Source organism: Aspergillus oryzae, chromosome 4 (assembly GCF_000184455.2).
Source record: "Aspergillus oryzae RIB40 DNA, chromosome 4".
Taxonomy (NCBI): Eukaryota; Fungi; Ascomycota; class Eurotiomycetes; order Eurotiales; family Aspergillaceae; genus Aspergillus; species Aspergillus oryzae.
The window spans coordinates 416,459-433,243 of NC_036438.1; the positions used below are offsets into that span (position 1 = coordinate 416,459).

General features: G+C 49.5%; 4 protein-coding genes across 4 annotated transcripts; 2 read left to right on the plus strand and 2 right to left on the minus strand.

The window, feature by feature from the left end:
- Window positions 1-397: 397 nt before the first annotated feature.
- nte1 (lysophospholipase) lies at window positions 398-6,885 on the plus strand (the record flags this gene model as incomplete). The annotated part of the gene is made up of 3 exons (XM_023236364.1): window positions 398-765; window positions 919-4,895; window positions 6,794-6,885. 3 exons carry the CDS (start codon window positions 398-400, stop codon window positions 6,883-6,885), a joined length of 4,437 nt encoding a protein of 1,478 aa, XP_023091295.1.
- Window positions 6,886-7,584: 699 nt separating this feature from the next.
- Window positions 7,585-8,049, minus strand: AO090012000174 (uncharacterized protein; the record flags this gene model as incomplete). Its single annotated transcript, XM_001727181.1, has 3 exons — window positions 7,585-7,717; window positions 7,771-7,893; window positions 7,952-8,049. The coding sequence occupies 3 exons, from the start codon at window positions 8,047-8,049 to the stop codon at window positions 7,585-7,587; spliced, it is 354 nt and encodes a 117-aa protein (XP_001727233.1).
- A 3,588-nt stretch (window positions 8,050-11,637) lies between these two features.
- On the minus strand, window positions 11,638-14,143 carry AO090012000175 (actin-related protein ARP5; the record flags this gene model as incomplete). The annotated part of the gene is made up of 5 exons (XM_001727182.1): window positions 11,638-11,670; window positions 11,735-12,508; window positions 12,560-13,500; window positions 13,560-13,880; window positions 13,948-14,143. The coding sequence occupies 5 exons, from the start codon at window positions 14,141-14,143 to the stop codon at window positions 11,638-11,640; spliced, it is 2,265 nt and encodes a 754-aa protein (XP_001727234.1).
- Window positions 14,144-15,454: 1,311 nt separating this feature from the next.
- On the plus strand, window positions 15,455-16,021 carry AO090012000176 (uncharacterized protein; the record flags this gene model as incomplete). Its single annotated transcript, XM_001727183.3, has 1 exon — window positions 15,455-16,021. One exon carries the CDS (start codon window positions 15,455-15,457, stop codon window positions 16,019-16,021), a length of 567 nt encoding a protein of 188 aa, XP_001727235.1.
- Between the last annotated feature and the right edge of the window lie 764 nt (window positions 16,022-16,785).

The following is a 16,785-nucleotide window of genomic DNA, read 5'->3' on the forward strand; positions in this document are numbered from 1 at the left end:
GAATTCGTATTGCTTTCCTTCTCCGCTTTCCGACTTGATCCTACGAAACCAAACCCGTTTGAAACTCAAAAGGGACCACCCTCATTCTTCACGACCCAGCCAAGAGGGCATCTGAGAGCACGTTGTGGCTCGTGAGTAGGGGGGTGGTTGGCCACATCACTCGCATCTGAGTCCCTGAGCGAAATCTAATCATTTAATCAATCTCGCATACCGGAACTTCGTCATTGCGTCTTCTTGCCGGATCAACGGTTTCATGGGTGGCGGAGACCTAGAATTCTTTTGCGTTCCTTGATTCCCACTGGGGCCTTTTAGCTGCTTTCCTTAAGCTGGTTTAGCGGCTTGAGTCCCCATCCAACAACGTGTTTCCAGCCCAATCCCATTCTACGCAATAACAACCATGGCCACCGACGGTGGTCCCCTCGCGGCCTCGTCTGCGTCTCTCGATTCAAGTCTAAGCCCTCTTCATGCATCTCCCTCACCCTCCTCAACCTACACTGCTTCGTCCCTCGCCCTATCTGCTCCCGCCATAGCCGCAAGCTTTTCCGTGGCTTCGACCTTTTCAAATTCTCTTATCCCACCCCCACCGTTACCCCCTCCTACGCCTTCAACCATGGCGGGGTGGTTCGGATGGGTGTTTTCTTTCTTTTTCCAGGTCATTCCAAGCGTCCTATACTGGGTGATAACGTTTGCGACCATCACGCTGCCCACATGGCTATTCACGCTCTTCTCAATGAGCTTGACCTTCACTATGAATTTCACCACTCTGTAAGTATCCTAACCCGTGCAATGGGATGCTCTGTCGATCGCGCGGTGAAACGCTGACACAATGCTTCAATTGATCCACAGCTTGTTGATCGCGCTGGCGATCGTATCAACGATCAGTTGGTTTATCCGTTATCGGTTCTTGAATATGTATAGTCGTCTGCCTTCGGAACCCCAGCGCAAAGAACCCCATCTCGATCTCTTCCCCGATGTCCAGGAAGGGGACTCCAAACCGGGCCTGGCCAATTACCTAGACGAATTTCTAAGCGCCATCAAGGTGTTTGGTTACCTCGAACGGCCTGTATTTCATGAATTGACACGTACCATGCAAACGAGGAAGTTGATTGCTGGGGAAACCTTGATGCTGGAGGAAGAGAAAGGCTTCTGTCTTGTGGTGGATGGCTTGGTCCAGATATTCGTCAAGTCCATGCGGGACGGGAAACCAAATGTAGACGAAGGTTCAAACCACATGGGAGCCGAGTCTTCTGATGAGGACGATCATCGTGTGGACGGAAAGCAAGGTTATCAACTGCTCACAGAAGTCAAGAACGGTGCCTCCATGTCGTCCTTGTTCTCCATCCTGTCCTTGTTCACCGAGGATATCCAACTACGAGCCAGCGAAGGCTCGTCGTCTAGTGCATCCAGTGTAGGCCCTAGCACCAATGCTCGGGTATCTGACTCGTTTCCAGCGAGCCCTCACGGCTTAGAGGACAGTCCTCGTTCTAATTTCGTTAGAGATCATGGTGACTCCGTCGCCCATATAAGCAACAGTAATGGGGAGCTTCTGCCATCCGTCCCGCCCCTAAACCTAGGAGAAAGCCATGCTATGCCCATCCAGGAGCCTTACCCGAAACCAAGGAGCCAGCCAGGCAAGAGGCGGCGCAAGTCAGTCCATCCAGATATTGTGGCTCGAGCCATGGTGGACACGACCATTGCCATCATCCCGGCCAGCGCCTTCCGCCGTCTGACGAGGGTCTATCCGAGAGCGACCGCCCATATTGTCCAGGTGATCCTGACACGGCTCCAAAGAGTAACGTTCGCCACGGCACATTCTTATCTAGGTCTCAACAATGATGTACTGGGCATTGAAAAACAGATGACCAAGTTCACGACTCAGGATCTACCCAATGAAATGCGTGGGGCCGCGTTAGATCGCCTCAAGGACAAATTTATTAAAGAGCGAGACCGCCTGGGCCCGGAAGAGATCATCAAGGGCATCGCACTTCACAATCCTTTTGCTGGCAGAAGGCGCCGATCCAGTAGCTTCCTGAGGAAAGAAGCAGTTCTCCATGCAAAGATGGCAGCACAATCGAAGCGACCAGTGAGCATGGCCAGCCCAGAGGATATCTCCGGTGACCGTGAGTCGGCAGGGCCTAGCCCCGGGGATCTGTTGTCTACCATTCAACTCTCCCGGTTTGGCCCTCGATACGAGCACTTAGCTCCGAAACTGCTCAGCCCATTAACAGATAAAGAGAATCCCCCCTTTATGGCTCCTGTTATGCACAGTTCGCCTTTTCATCGAAAGAAGGACGCTGTTGACGAGGATGCCCTGTTCAGAGAATCCATACTGGATTGCATCATGAATGGCATTGGACTCACTAGCAGCACTCGCGATGTCTTACGTAAGAGCAGTCACACCTCTGGGGACATATCCCCAAAGCTACTTTCATACGATTCTCGGCGGCAAAAGGCCGTGTTCACTAATAATGCATTCGGCTTCATCGACCCTTACGATAGTTCTGCGGATGGTGAGACGGAATCAATGATGTCAATGTCCATGACCAGCGCTGGTGGGACATCGCCTATCGTCAATCTGCGAGAAGAGCTTCGAAATGACATCGAGATCGTCTATTTCCCCCAGGGTTCAGTGCTGGTGGAGCAGGGGGAACGCCATCCAGGCCTGTACTATGTGATCGACGGATTCCTAGACGTAGGTATCCCTGTATCCGACAAAGGAGAAGATCTTGTGGGCGGCTCGAGACCGGTATATGGCCAGCCACCTGAGGAATTCTTTCCGACCTTGAAGCGGACGACGACCAGCTCCTCTCGAGTTTCGGGTGTGACGAGTGCCACAAATGATACTAAGCGGAAAAGGCAGTCGCGAAAGTCACTCTATCTTATCAAGCCTGGTGGTATTCAAGGATACGTCGGATCCGTTGCATCTTACAGGTCCTATACGGACGTGGTGGCGAAAACAGATGTGTATGTCGGGTTCCTTCCAAGGTCATCCTTGGAAAGAATCGCCGAGCGTTACCCTATTGCGCTGTTAACCCTGGCAAAGCGATTGACAAGTCTTCTTCCTCGTTTGCTTCTTCACATCGACTTCGCCCTAGAATGGGTGCAAGTAAGTGCAGGCCAAGTCATCTATCACCAGGGGGATGAGAGTGATGCAATCTATCTTGTTTTAAATGGGCGTCTACGGTCTGTTCTCGAAGGTACAGATGGCAAGATTACAGTTGTTGGCGAATATGGTCAGGGAGAAAGCGTTGGGGAGCTAGAGGTCATGACAGAGTCGACACGCCCGGCAACTCTACACGCCATTCGGGATACTGAGCTAGCTAAATTCCCGCGGTCCCTTTTCAACAGTCTTGCCCAGGAACACCCGGGAATTACTATCCAGGTTTCTAAGCTCATTGCCCAGCGGATGCGAGATCTCGTCGAGCTTCCCATGCCTGAGAAGGGAGGTGAGCATGCCAACGTTGGAAGCGTCAAGACCGCTGCCTCTGTGGTAAACCTCCGTACTGTTGGTATACTTCCCGTAACGGCTGGGGTTCCCGTGGTAGAATTTGGCCACCGCCTGCAGAACGCGCTTCACCAGATCGGCGTGACGAACGGCGTTACCTCCCTCAACCAAGCGGCGATCTTGAACCATCTCGGACGACATGCTTTCAGCAAGATGGGGAAATTGAAGTTGTCCCAGTATCTGGCCGACCTCGAAGAAAAGTATGGGATGGTACTCTATATCGCAGACACCAATGTGAACTCTCCATGGACACAGACCTGCATCACGCAAGCCGACTGCATTCTGCTCGTTGGCCTTGCCGAGTCATCGCCTAGTATCGGTGAGTACGAAAGATTTCTACTTGGGATGAAGACAACGGCTAGAAAAGAACTTGTGTTGCTACATTCCGAGCGGTACTGCCCTCCCGGACTGACGCGCCAATGGCTAAAGAACCGGATGTGGATCAACGGTGGCCACCATCATATTCAGATGGGCTTCCGCTTAACCCCTGAGCCCTCACATCCGCAGGCGAAACGGCTTGGAGCTGTACTGAAACAACGTGTTCAAGTTATCCAGGCAGAAATCCAAAAATACACCTCGCGGCGGATTCGCCAGACGCCTCTCTACTCGGCACAAACTCCGTTCAAGGGCGACTTCCATCGCCTGGCTCGCCGACTTTGTGGCAGGTCTGTTGGACTCGTTCTTGGTGGCGGAGGAGCTCGGGGTATCGCCCAAGTTGGCGTCATCAAAGCACTGGAAGAGGCCGGGATCCCTATCGACATCATTGGTGGTACATCTATCGGCTCATTCATTGGAGCTTTGTATGCACGGGATGCGGATGTGGTTCCCATGTATGGTCGAGCGAAGAAGTTTGCCGGTCGCATGGCGAGCATGTGGCGGTTTATGCTGGATCTAACGTATCCTACCACCTCTTACACCACTGGCCATGAGTTCAACCGGGGAATCTTCAAGACGTTTGGAGATAGCCAAATCGAGGACTTTTGGCTGGAGTACTACTGCAACACCACCAACATCAGCAAATCACGGCCTGAATTCCACTCGTCGGGTTATACTTGGCGCTACGTGCGTGCATCGATGTCATTGGCCGGCCTAATTCCCCCGATTTGCGACGAGGGCAGCATGCTACTTGACGGCGGGTACATCGACAACCTTACAGTGACCCACATGAAGGGACTCGGGGCCGATGTGATTTTTGCCGTCGATGTGGGCTCAATCGATGACAACACGCCTCAAGGGTACGGTGATTCGCTGTCCGGGTTCTGGACCGTGCTCAACCGTTGGAACCCGTTCTCCGCTTGCCCCAACCCTCCCACGCTGTCCGAAATCCAAGCACGACTCGCATACGTGTCATCGATCGACAATCTAGAACGGGCTAAAAACACCCCAGGCTGTCTGTATATGCGTCCTCCCATTGACCCATACGGAACCCTTGAGTTCGGCAAGTTCGATGAGATCTACCAGGTAGGCTACGCATATGGCAAGCAGTATCTAGAGAAACTGCGCAGTGAAGGATCCCTGCCGTTACCGGAGGAGACAGAAGAGAAAAAGAAGCTACAACGTACCTTGGCGCCTCGGCGAGCAAGTATTTAAGTTCCGCCATCTCCATTGCCGACCCACTGTATTACGAATGACGAATTTGAAACAGCGAATGGAGTTTTGAGGATTTCATCTCCAGGTTAAACCTTCTTTGTGCCTATTGGACCAGCATTTTTTGTGTCTAGAGCAAGCGCCTCGCACTATACCAACAGCGTTATCATTGACATCGGATATGATAGACTTCGCAGATAGAAGTATACAGTACATACAGTTCATTCATCGAAAACAGTCAATTCACTCTCATTATACATATCAGAAATATGCTATTTCACCTAATACAATGCTGCAGCAGGGCAGTTTGGAACCTATAATGCTGTGTCGTCCCTACATCGAACAGCCTATTTATATCTCGCGTTTGCACGATACACAAGAACTTCGCCTATTGCATCTATTTCACAATGCTTTTGGAGTTGCTCCATCCTATAATATTTAGTTTGCTGAAAGGTTCGATGCGAGGTTCTTTAGGCTTACCAGTGTGAGACAAGCTGCGATGGCACAACAATCAATGTCGTCCTCACAGGGCCAGTTGGGTCAGGAGGTCTCCCATCGACGATATTGGCTACGTATACATTAGCCACCACGGACCTTACCAGCCATCATATTAGAAAGATACTCACCAAGAGTTTGAATCGTTTCCCCAAATCCCATGGTATCACACAGACTCTGCCGTTTCGATTGTCCATTCAGCGCTGGAGAAGGATCCCTTACGGCTGGGTTCCCTGCTGTTTGGTGGACCCCACTAGGGTGTTGAATATAGAGTGGCTTCTGTTTCTTATCAGATCTCTTAGAAGAAGGCTCTGTTGTAGGAGTAAAAGGCTGCTGGTGCTTAAGGATAGATAGGGACAATGGAATAGTTATTCTCGACCGCGGCTAGTGTAAGAATAACGTTGAACCTATATAGAAAAGTATACTTTACTTTCTGTTAGAAGACTTCTATCTTAAGTTAGATCTAGAAATAGGTATCTAGAATACTCTTGTTCTATCTTTACGAGATCTAATAAAAAGATTTATTTATACTTGGTAGTAGCACTGGGTGTCAGACCGACTTTTTAATCGCGGTTCTATCTTCCAAATAAGCTGACCACTGCACTGGCTGTTGAAGCTGAAGCCTCCGCACTAGTCTCTGACAGCTCAGATAGTATCGTATCTAGATTACTGATCAATGATGTTAGCTATTCAACATCTGGAACGTCACCGATGTCTCTGTCAAGAACTTCTACGTGAAGCAGCCCCAGCTGTGGTCGATCAACCTCATGAACGGAACTAACGTCCTGCTCGAGAACATTATAGTCTCTACCAAATTAAGCAAGCAGCCCGATGGCGAAAATTGGGTCCAAAATACTGATGGTCTCGGTATGTATCGACATATTTTCTCGCTCCTCACCAATAAAAAAACCGTCTCTTCCAGCCCAGAGCGACCTACTGATTACAGACACAGATACCATGGACGTAAACCATGTCCAGGTCACCAATTTCACCTACACAGGCGGCGATGACTGCATAGCCCTGAAGCCACGGTCCTATAACGTTACTGTTACTGGTGCCACCTGTAATGGTGGTAATGGTATACCCATCGGTAGCATTGGGGAGTATCTGGAGGACAGCAGTGTCAAGGATGTCTATATGAGCGATCTGAAGGTAAGTAGAGCTTAGGGGTAGTAGCTAGAAAAGTGCATCTAACATTATCTACAGGTCCCTGGAACACTATGGTCGACCAGAACAATGGGGGGGAATTCGTCGACCGCGGGCACCAGCAAATTGACAATCTCGGATATCCACCTTAAAAGATTTCCATGGCAAAAGCCTCGGACAATACAGCAACCATGAACAGATGGAAGTGCTCTGTACTAAGTCTGAACTTTGGAATACGCAGACCGCACATGCATGGCATCCAGATGTCCCCAAGTCATGTCAAATACGGTTGTCCAAACTTTGAACGGGCCACCTCGACTTATACCTAGTGTGGTAGTATCGCGAGGATACGGGGCAATGCGTCGACTTTGTATGGACTGCATGATTCGAGCGCGAGCTCTTCGATAACTCAAATTATCGCCGTAGGCACGAGTCATACGCTCTCGTGCCGTTTACGTCCCTGCCCTTGTACACAACGTAGTGACATGGCCTTTGAATAACTTGATCTATAGGCAGGCGTCTGACCGAAGATTCAGTGCAAGAGAGCTTATATTATAAGGAGCGTAAGATTGTAATATAAATATGTCACATGAATTCCCGGATATCGAAATTACAAATATTAGTATACCCCCCATCACGTCAATTCATCCATCTATAACCTGCATACTTCTCCCTTTGCCAATACACCGCGAGTAGATTGGCTTCTCGTCACTCGTGATAGGTATATTATTACGTATGCGTAGTGCATGCCATGGGAAACCCGTTCAGTGGTATCGTGAATCGTTCTCGTGGATTGTCTGGTCCGCCTGCCCTATCCGTGCCTGATAAGAGGACGACAGAGTAGTTGACGCTTAGGCTGTGGCGACTGGGGCATCAGCGGGACCGCCGTGAGCACCGCCGGTCTTTTCGCGGACTGGGACATTCTCGCGGCGGTAAGCCCAGAGACCAAGGACCTCGAGGAACATGCCGAAGAAGGTAAAGATGCTGAACCTCTGTTAGTGTCTGGGAATATGGTTGATAGAAGTTGGACAGCTTACAAAGTCAGGAAGATGAATGCTTCGTTGGCCCTCTTCTTGGAGCAGGAGATTCCTGGGGGAGCGTTGAGGCGGCAGTCATGGCGGTTGTAATCTTGGGCGGCAAAGATAAATGCAGTGAGCCACCTAGGGAATTTGGTCAGTATGTGGTCTTTAGGGGTAGGGATGGGCGAGCATTGCATACAGATACGAGAAGATGACATCGATGAGCAGTACGAACTTGCCAAGAGCCGTGGGCATGAACGGAGAGACGAAGGCTGGCAGGAAGAATACGACCGACATGGTAGACTGTGCATCGTGGCATTAATTAGTGGTCTTCAATGCAGGAGGGGAGACATACAATGATTTCTTGGTACGTGATAGACAATCCACGGGGACCCCTTGTTGATGAAGTAGGAAGTGATACCCATCACAATGACAGCACTAGACCACTGCAGCACTCGGGTGACGAGCTGCAGTGGACGTGTGAGCGTACTCGAGAGCATATTGTTATGTTGATTTGTATATAGATGTATATACGTATGTATCGATAAATAGTACAGTTGGAGTGGTGGATGGACCGAAGTATATAGGAGTCGAACTCTCGTACTGTGGCAGGCTGATGTGATTGATGGATAGAAACCGCAAGTAGGGAGCGATCAGGACCAGGCTTTATATCTACAGGCTGCTGTGTACTGGGCATCAATCACATAACATCACACCCGAGCCAACCGAAGGGCTGCATACTTTTGCGTCAGAGTTCTCGAATCGTGGCGGCGGCCGCTATCGAGGATCCACGGTGGGAAGCTCCATTGAATTTTATTTTTCTCCCTGTCGAAAGGGAGGGTAGACACCAAAAGAGGAGACGGAAAAAAGAAAAAAAAAGAAAGAAAGAAAAATAGAATTACCTAGTATGGAAGTGCTACCTGGCAGCTGTTGTTTTCCCCAGATGCGTCATAATTTCCTCTACATGAAGTAAACTTTTGGCGAATGGTTATCACGAAATGGACCAAAAACCAGACCACGGTTGATCCACAGATCATGTTCGCCAATCAGAGACCTTGTTGATTTAGTGACACCGACGGATTTGGCCAACAACATAGGACTCGCAGCTGATCCATGTCTGGGCAATACCTCTCGAGGTCGCCCATCTGCACCCTGGCATCACATACGCAGGGAGGATCATCAGCATCACCGGAGGGGGTGGAGATTAGGGAGTCGGATACACGGGCCCCAGTGGACAAGGATCTGCAGAACGCAGAAAACCAGAGCAAAGGGGGGGGGCCGGGCATCAGTCCATGGTTCGGGAGGGGAGTCGTTGCATGACTTTTTGGCAGTCCAGTTTTCATAGTATAACTTCAAAAGGAATGGTCTCGTTTGCGGGTGGACTGAGCCAGTCGGCATCCCGCGGAATGCACATGTTGAGTCAATGGAGACACGCCCAGCTTAGATAATATATGAGGTAAAAAGTCCGGTAAGACAAGGAAAGTCAAATGGATTAGACTTAGCGAGAAATTCAAAAGGGTCAAAAGGTTGAGGTTGTAGACTTTCATCTTGTCAGGTTATCCACTAATCCCGTCCGGGTTTAGTATGAAGAGCAAGTCAAGGCAGATGACCCTCCCGTGATTCTCGGTCTCGATGTGTCGATTTCGGATCTTCGGTTTCTCTTCTCTTCCATTCCATCAAATAACTAACTTGAGTCTTGTTTGCTATGACTAAACCTCAAACTTCACGTCCAACGTCAAGTCCGAATTATGGCCGATCTGCAAACACTCTGAATTTTTCCTCCGGGACGTGCACGGTGTGACTATCTATGTTGATGATCCTCATGCAGGAATGTCTATCTTCCAAGCTGGAAGGACCACGATAATCAGAACGAAGAGTCATGCATTACACAACCAATGCACCCCGCACAACATATGATAAGAGCGGTGGACTATAGGGTGGAATTGTGTACGGCACTGTAGTCCATCCTCAAGAATAGAATGGAATCTTTCCTTTTCCCTTCGGCTCCCCTCATGAGGTGGTTTAGTTACCCACCCTCAGCTCTAACTGACCAATATGTACTTAGTACATGATCATGTCACCTCATGGCCGAATTTCCTACGAACTACACGGCCCAACCAAGATAATCTTCCTCGTTCCAAAGGATTGCTGGAGTACCTCACAAGGATCGTCGCCTTGCCAAGGTTAACCGAAAAACCAGGACATCTGACTTGGCCCTGGTCATGGTCTGGTCTGGCCGCTGGCCGTCCAGATCCCGATTTCTCAATCCCTCCGTGCTATCGAACAGAAAGTCGCAAACAAATCGGATTCTAAGACCGTAACCACGCCACACGCCCAATGCGTCATAGAAAACCCACCCAACAACAGGTTTACCAGACAGGAGCTATTGAAGCTTCGAGCGCTAAACGGCTCCTGAAGATCGGCACCGGTCGATGCGCCAATGTTCACTAGTAGCAAAGTCTACCCATGCTCAGTTTTTAGTCATGACAGAGTACTTAGTACGGAGTATACCTCCTCTACCCCCTCGAAAGCAATCATGTGTACAGCCCAAGTCGGAACGGTCGGCACCCCCATCCTTGCTCGAGTAATTTCCTCCGAGGAGATGGAGAAAAAGAAGACCTCTGCGATTCGGACTCAGACCCACAAGGCTGAAGGATATTCTTTTTCGTGCCGGGTTAACCCACTTTGTTATCAAATCCACTGCACTCAATTATCATCGTGACTAAGAATCCCATTTCTATTGTCCCGGGCGCTGCTCTAGACTTTTCTCTTGATGCATGTATGGGATTGTGAGTTGTCGGGTTGCCTTCTATGACGTCTTTTTTTTTTTTTCCCCTTGTCGCCTTTCACTTTTCTTTTTTACCTCTTTGTCTAAGTATCACTAATATCAATCTTTCTTTGTGCTGGTCCAACTGTACCAGGTGATCTGAAGCATCGCTGCCTGAGGCTGTACTATGTACATCCTGTCAGTTCGATCATCCCGTCCTCCCTTTTTGTGTTCCTATTCGGCCAATTTTATTTTCGTTTCAATTTTTACTCTTTATTTATTTCCCCCCTCTTAAACCATATTGTATATCCCAACCAAAAAAAAACAACCTCGTCCTCCTTACATCGCAAAACATATTCCCCCGACTAAATTACCCGATAAATGAAAGTCATCAAAACAAAATTCAAGACAGACACATTTACTAAATTCAATCCAAGATTATATCTACCAAGAGCTTGACTGACCATGTAGTCCTTACTCTTTGTCTCATTACTATATCAAGGGAGTAGACGTAAGGAGACTATGATAGATGAAGGGATGATGTCTCTCTTAAACGAGAGGGATATGACATGTCCATTATAATCCCAGATTGACATATCCCTTGTGGGGTTTCGGTTGATTGGGATATGGGGTAATTTCACCTGGGGATTTTATATATGTAAGGAGATTTGTTTTCAGCTTTAGTATATCGAGTTTTTTGAATGGGATGGATGGCGGCATATCCATGGATAGCCGTGCTGCTTATGGTGAAATCGGACGAATATGAATATGAATAAAGCTAATTGGCATTGAAATGAATATCACAAGTCAACCGCTCCGATTAATTCGTATCTGTACATGTTATTTGTTTTCCCTGCGCCAGACTCCTGGGTTTTCTTCACGGAACCAATTTCCTTTTGTGCCTCGCGCCATGGATTCCCAAGGTCGTTATACGAGCTCTCCAGCCAATGGTGCGACGTACTTGCTGTCAGATGATGGGGTTATTCTTGTGCCGAACGCCAATCAACTGGGCCCGTTCCCTGGCATATACTTATCAACTGTTGGAGGTATTGTCATTGTAGAACACGACAATGTGATCGTAAGACTAGGTTTTTATATTTCCTATCTTGTCGACGTGTTTACCACGTGGTGACGTTCCCCAGATCATGTTCCTAGGACTTGGTTAGCTAATGTAATGTACTCGAGGTAGTATTAGTAGACCGGTGTAGAACGTACCTTGAGGTATTCGCTGCCCTTCTCGAGGTACTCCTGTCGCGTAATAGATGACTTCGCCAGGTCGGCACCAGAAGCCCACTGCGCAGCTCCTTTCCAGGCATCGAGAACGGGATCTTTGGCACGACGCACGTTGAGCTCGGCGTCAAGAGGCAGGAACGCCCGGAATTCGTTGCGGAAGCGCTCGTCGAAGTTTTGGAAGAGTGTATTACCACCGGTCATGAATACATCGCGCAGCAACCGAGACTGGTCCTCCGGGTTTATGAATCGTTGGTTGACGATGTCCGCGGCAATCTCGACCAAGCCGGCCTGGTCAACACCTGCGATGGACGGCTTGAACACAACCTCGGGCACTCGGATCCGCTCGACATTCAGGTGCAACTGATGAGCTTCCCGCTGACTTTCCGGGTCGAATGGCCAAGGCCCCCGCAGGAATACATGGACAAGGCTCTTGGTCCAGTCTGACTGTGCAGCAAGAGTGTGGTTCTCTGTGAATTCAGGGTCGTGTTCGAGAAGCTCCTTTTCGACGACATCGAGCATTCCGCCGAGGTCCTCTTCCTCTTCTTCGTCACTCTGCTCCCCGGCCACGGTACGGTAGACACCCCAGTCTTCGTCGTTCGCACCGAAGTCGTCGTCATCGCCACCGCGTCTTCGCTTCTTGGGGCCATCCGCAGCGAGGTTGGCAAGGGTCTTCATGCGCATCTGACTAGCTAACGATTTGCGGTTACCGAGGTCTGCCTTTAACCTGTCACGTTCTTTGATTCTTTGCAAGATGTTCTATTGAGCAGTTAGCAGCAGTATCATAAGTTTCTCGTCGTGCATCCCTACCTGTCGGTTAGTCCTGCGCTCAGAGAGCCAGCCCTCAAAGTCGTTCTCGCGCTTTTCCCGGTCAAGGCGTTCTTCTTCTTCCCGGCGGGCCTTCTCCCGTTCCTTCTCTGCCTTCGCGCGCTGTCGGGCCTCGACATTGGATTTCATAAGTCGCTGATGGCGCTTCTCCTTCAGACCGGCCTCGTCCAGTTCCTCGTCCGGTACATCCAATAATGGGAACGACATTTCCTCGGCGGGCTCTTCGCTCTCTTCAACCCCGAGGTCCCTATTCCTAGATCGCTTGATAGACCGTTCTAAATCGCGGATAATCCGTTCGAGGTGTGCTTCGTCTTTCAGGTCCTCAGCCTCCAAGATGCGCCTCGCCTCCTTCTTTGTCTCTGTTTGTAGACCGTTTTGGAGATCCTTGTAATATTCGAGCTCCTGCTCTTTCTTCATGAGCTTTTCCAGCCGCATCTTGGCTGCCTGCTCCTGCAGTCGACGTCCGCTCTCTTTCTTGCGCTCTGCTATCCGGGCCAGTTCTTCCTCAGATTTCTCTGGCACAACATGCTCCGTAAATGGATATTGAACAACAAGATCCCTATCTTCAAGGCCCGTCCAATCCAAGTATTTGCTCAGTTCCTGATCGTAGTCCTTCGACACGTAGCAATGCTTATGGACCAGATCTTCCATCTGGCTTTCGGTCATTCTGGCGGGGAAGGTCGGGTACTTCAGTCTCATCAGTTTCAGTAGGTACTCCGACGCATGCATTCCACCCCAGTTGAGCCGCGAACAGTTCGAAAGTAGGGCCTTATTATTTAGTACAGGTATGACATGCGTTGATGTATGGGACGAGGAGATAATTAAGCCGTCGGTTCCACGATTGTATCGGTAGGAAAACAGGGAGTCGATTCCATAAGCGACTGAAGGCGCAGAGTAGCACTCGAATAGGATTTCGTTCATCACTAGAAAGGTGTCAGCGGGAACGATATCATGGCGGGATAAGTAGAAGTATCCAACTCACTCTTTCTGGGGTAGTTGAGATTCGCAATCGGTTCGGTCATGACTATAGGTCTGTCGACGCCACCATTGGCTCCGTCGACCCCCAACTTAAGGAATAGATAGTCTAGCACCCCTTCCATCACATCCCAGTTACCGACAACGCTGCTACCAGGGTCAAACGCATAGCGCAGCTGGCCGCGCGTAGTGGCATCGACGTAGGCATCATATCCGATAAACTGACACGCTTTATTGAGTTTCCGGTCGCGGTACCGGCTCATCACCGGGGGGAGGATGAATCGGGGGTTCTTGTCGAATGACCACCCGGCTTTGACCAAATTTGAGCCTGTCAAAGAAACCAAAGTATCAGCATGTGTAGATAAGCTGGGAACTAGAAGTGCAGGCCAACGCACCATTGTCAATCACGATAGCGCTTGTGTCGGGCTTTGACCTGCTCCGCTGATAGCCATCTGGCTGTGGGGCGTGGTAGCCTTTGAAAGGAGGCTCTTGAGCATTATAGACCTTCGGAGGTGGTTTCGCGGTACTCTTCTCAGTCGAGTTGATCGCGAAGCGGCCAGGGAGAACCGCTTGCACGGATGTGATAGTCATGGCGACGTGGATGTGGGATCAACCAGGAGCAACGTTAGAGCTTCCGGGGATACGGTTCACCGCATTGCAGGTTGTTGCGGGCAGATCAATGGTGAGGTTTCAGAGGAGGAGTGATCTGCAATTGATTGGGGTATCAAAGTCGGTTTAGAGAGTATTGGCGACACTGCCCCAGGATGGAAGAATGTGAAGCTTAAAATCCCCGGTTCTGAACGGCGGCGGCGCAGTGGACGGAAGAGCCACTGTCGGTCTTTGTATGGTGCCAAGACATCAATCTCACTATGTTTCTGCAGGTCTACTCCGTCCATCCAAATTGTGTAAAGAGAAGAAAAAAGAAATTTCTGAATATATTGTCTCAAATAAAAGCTTATAATAAATTCAATCCCAGTGGCCTTCCTTCCCAACATTTACTCCTTGTGGTATCTCATGTCTTTATCATGATTGATCTCATATCCCATCATGTGTACTAAAAACGCATTGAACAATCACTCGCCTTGCGACGGCTCTTTCAAGTTCTCGGTAGCTAGTCCTGTCAGTCGGAGTCTATGATATAGCGAAAAGGAATAAATACCTTCCAAATGAAATAGCACGTTAGACTGGTAGTTCTTGAACATTTGCGCCACCAGCTCCACGTTCATGTTTTGAATATTGACCTCCTGTGATATATTCTTTAGCAAAGTCTCAGGACCATAGGAAAGATTGACATACCTGGAGGCTCTTGTTCATGACCATGATGGCCTCATTTAGTTTCTCCTGTCCAGGTATCAGTATTGATTTTACATGGTCACAAGTAACATACAACATTGTTGATGATTCTTGAGAGAATCACTGCCTGCTGGTGCTCGTGTGGGCTCTCCTACAGAGTCCACATCAGTGCCGTCCCTATCTCTATAGATCCACATTCAATAAACCTACCATTATTCTTAGTATTGACTAGATAGTGTTAGGAATAGAGTGCTGGTCTGGTGTTTGTTTGTGCTCGCCCATCAATACTGCCCAATGCGGTGCATCACGTGGCTTAGAGTTCTCAGAGTAAATTGAGCCAAATCTGAGGCTTTATACTTAACTAGCTTTTATATTTCAAGCTCTATTAATCTTAATATTACTATACTGTTTGCAATACTATTCAAACACCCAACTTCTCTGCTATATAAGTGCTGTGTCCTGATACCAGTATAGACCAATCCGTATTGAGGCCCTCCACTTCAGACCATCTCCCAGCTTCACGATCTACCTTTCCGCACCAGCAATTTGGCATCTAACCTCCCGCCACCAAAACCAACTATCTAAGAAAGAACAGACAATCCAACCACTATGGCACCTCCTACTCCCGCCGAAAATGAAAGCCACCAACTACTCCTCAATCAACTCGACATCGCACAGGTCCCGCGCCCCTTCCGCAACCCCCATTGGAAGCCCTCCCAACGGCGCAACAAGAACGTCAAGCAACTGATCTCCGAGAGCTCCCGGAAAGAAGCCTCCCAGATGGCCACACAAGCCAACTCCGGCGCGACCACGCCTCTCGTGGCCACCACCTCTGCCAGTACAGACGGCAGCCAGACGCCCGCAGACGGGGGTCAGCGCACGAACATCGCGCAAGCAGCGCAGAACCTCTCCACGCTTGTCCTGGAGAAGAACGCACGGGCAATGTACTCGTCAGGGCCGGCGGTGACGTATACGAATATCGAGTCGGCGCCGTCGCTGCACCCCTCGCAGCAGACGAGGTATTGCGATATCACGGGGTTGCCAGCTCCGTACACGGATCCCAAGACCCGGCTGAGGTATCATGATAAGGAGGTCTTTGGGGTGGTCCGGTCTCTGGCGCAGGGTGTGCCTGAAAGTTACCTTGAGTTGAGGGCAGCGCATGTGGTCCTTAAGTAATGGGCGTTGGAGATTGCGTATAGGAAGTGATGATTTACGTGAACTTGTTTCGCAGGGAGGTGAGCTACGATGGCTGAACTATTTAGTTTGGATATGGAAAAAGCTAATACATTGCAGATACTATGCTATGATTTGGTCTACCATGTAGAATGTCCGGCCATCACAGTCAAGCCCTTTCCACCCACCATGCCCCTTTCGAGACAGGTTCAAAGAAAGCGCTCCGGCTTAATCGTGACCTTTATATTAGAGTCATTCTTCGCCTCGTGCTAGTTGCACTCGACTAATACCGACGCCCCACAATCAAGAGCGTCAGTTACAGCATCCAGGGACGCTGTCGCCGCGGCGTATGAGGGAGCCAGAAGGCTGGCAAGGAAGGGAGGTTCAAAGAGATCCAGAGTATCTAGATGTGATTACACAAATATAGACCAGTTCCAGTCCAATTCAAAGCTGCTGTTGTACATTGTCATCATTCATCAAATGACACCTGGATAATACCAGAACTGCACAATGTAAAGCCAACAACACTGTTCACGCAGTATCATTACATTGGCTCAACATATAATGGCAACATTGGACACATCGAACGACCGTACGTCATCCAATGCCAGATATCAATAACAATCAAGAAGCTAGCACAACCGAGACGAAAAATGTGCGGTTAAAACGCACTCCGAGCTAGCACTTACACCGCCTCCCCAAACCGCCTAGCCCCAGCCTAAGACGAAAGGGGAGACGTGGCAGAAAAGGAAAAGCAAATCAATCGC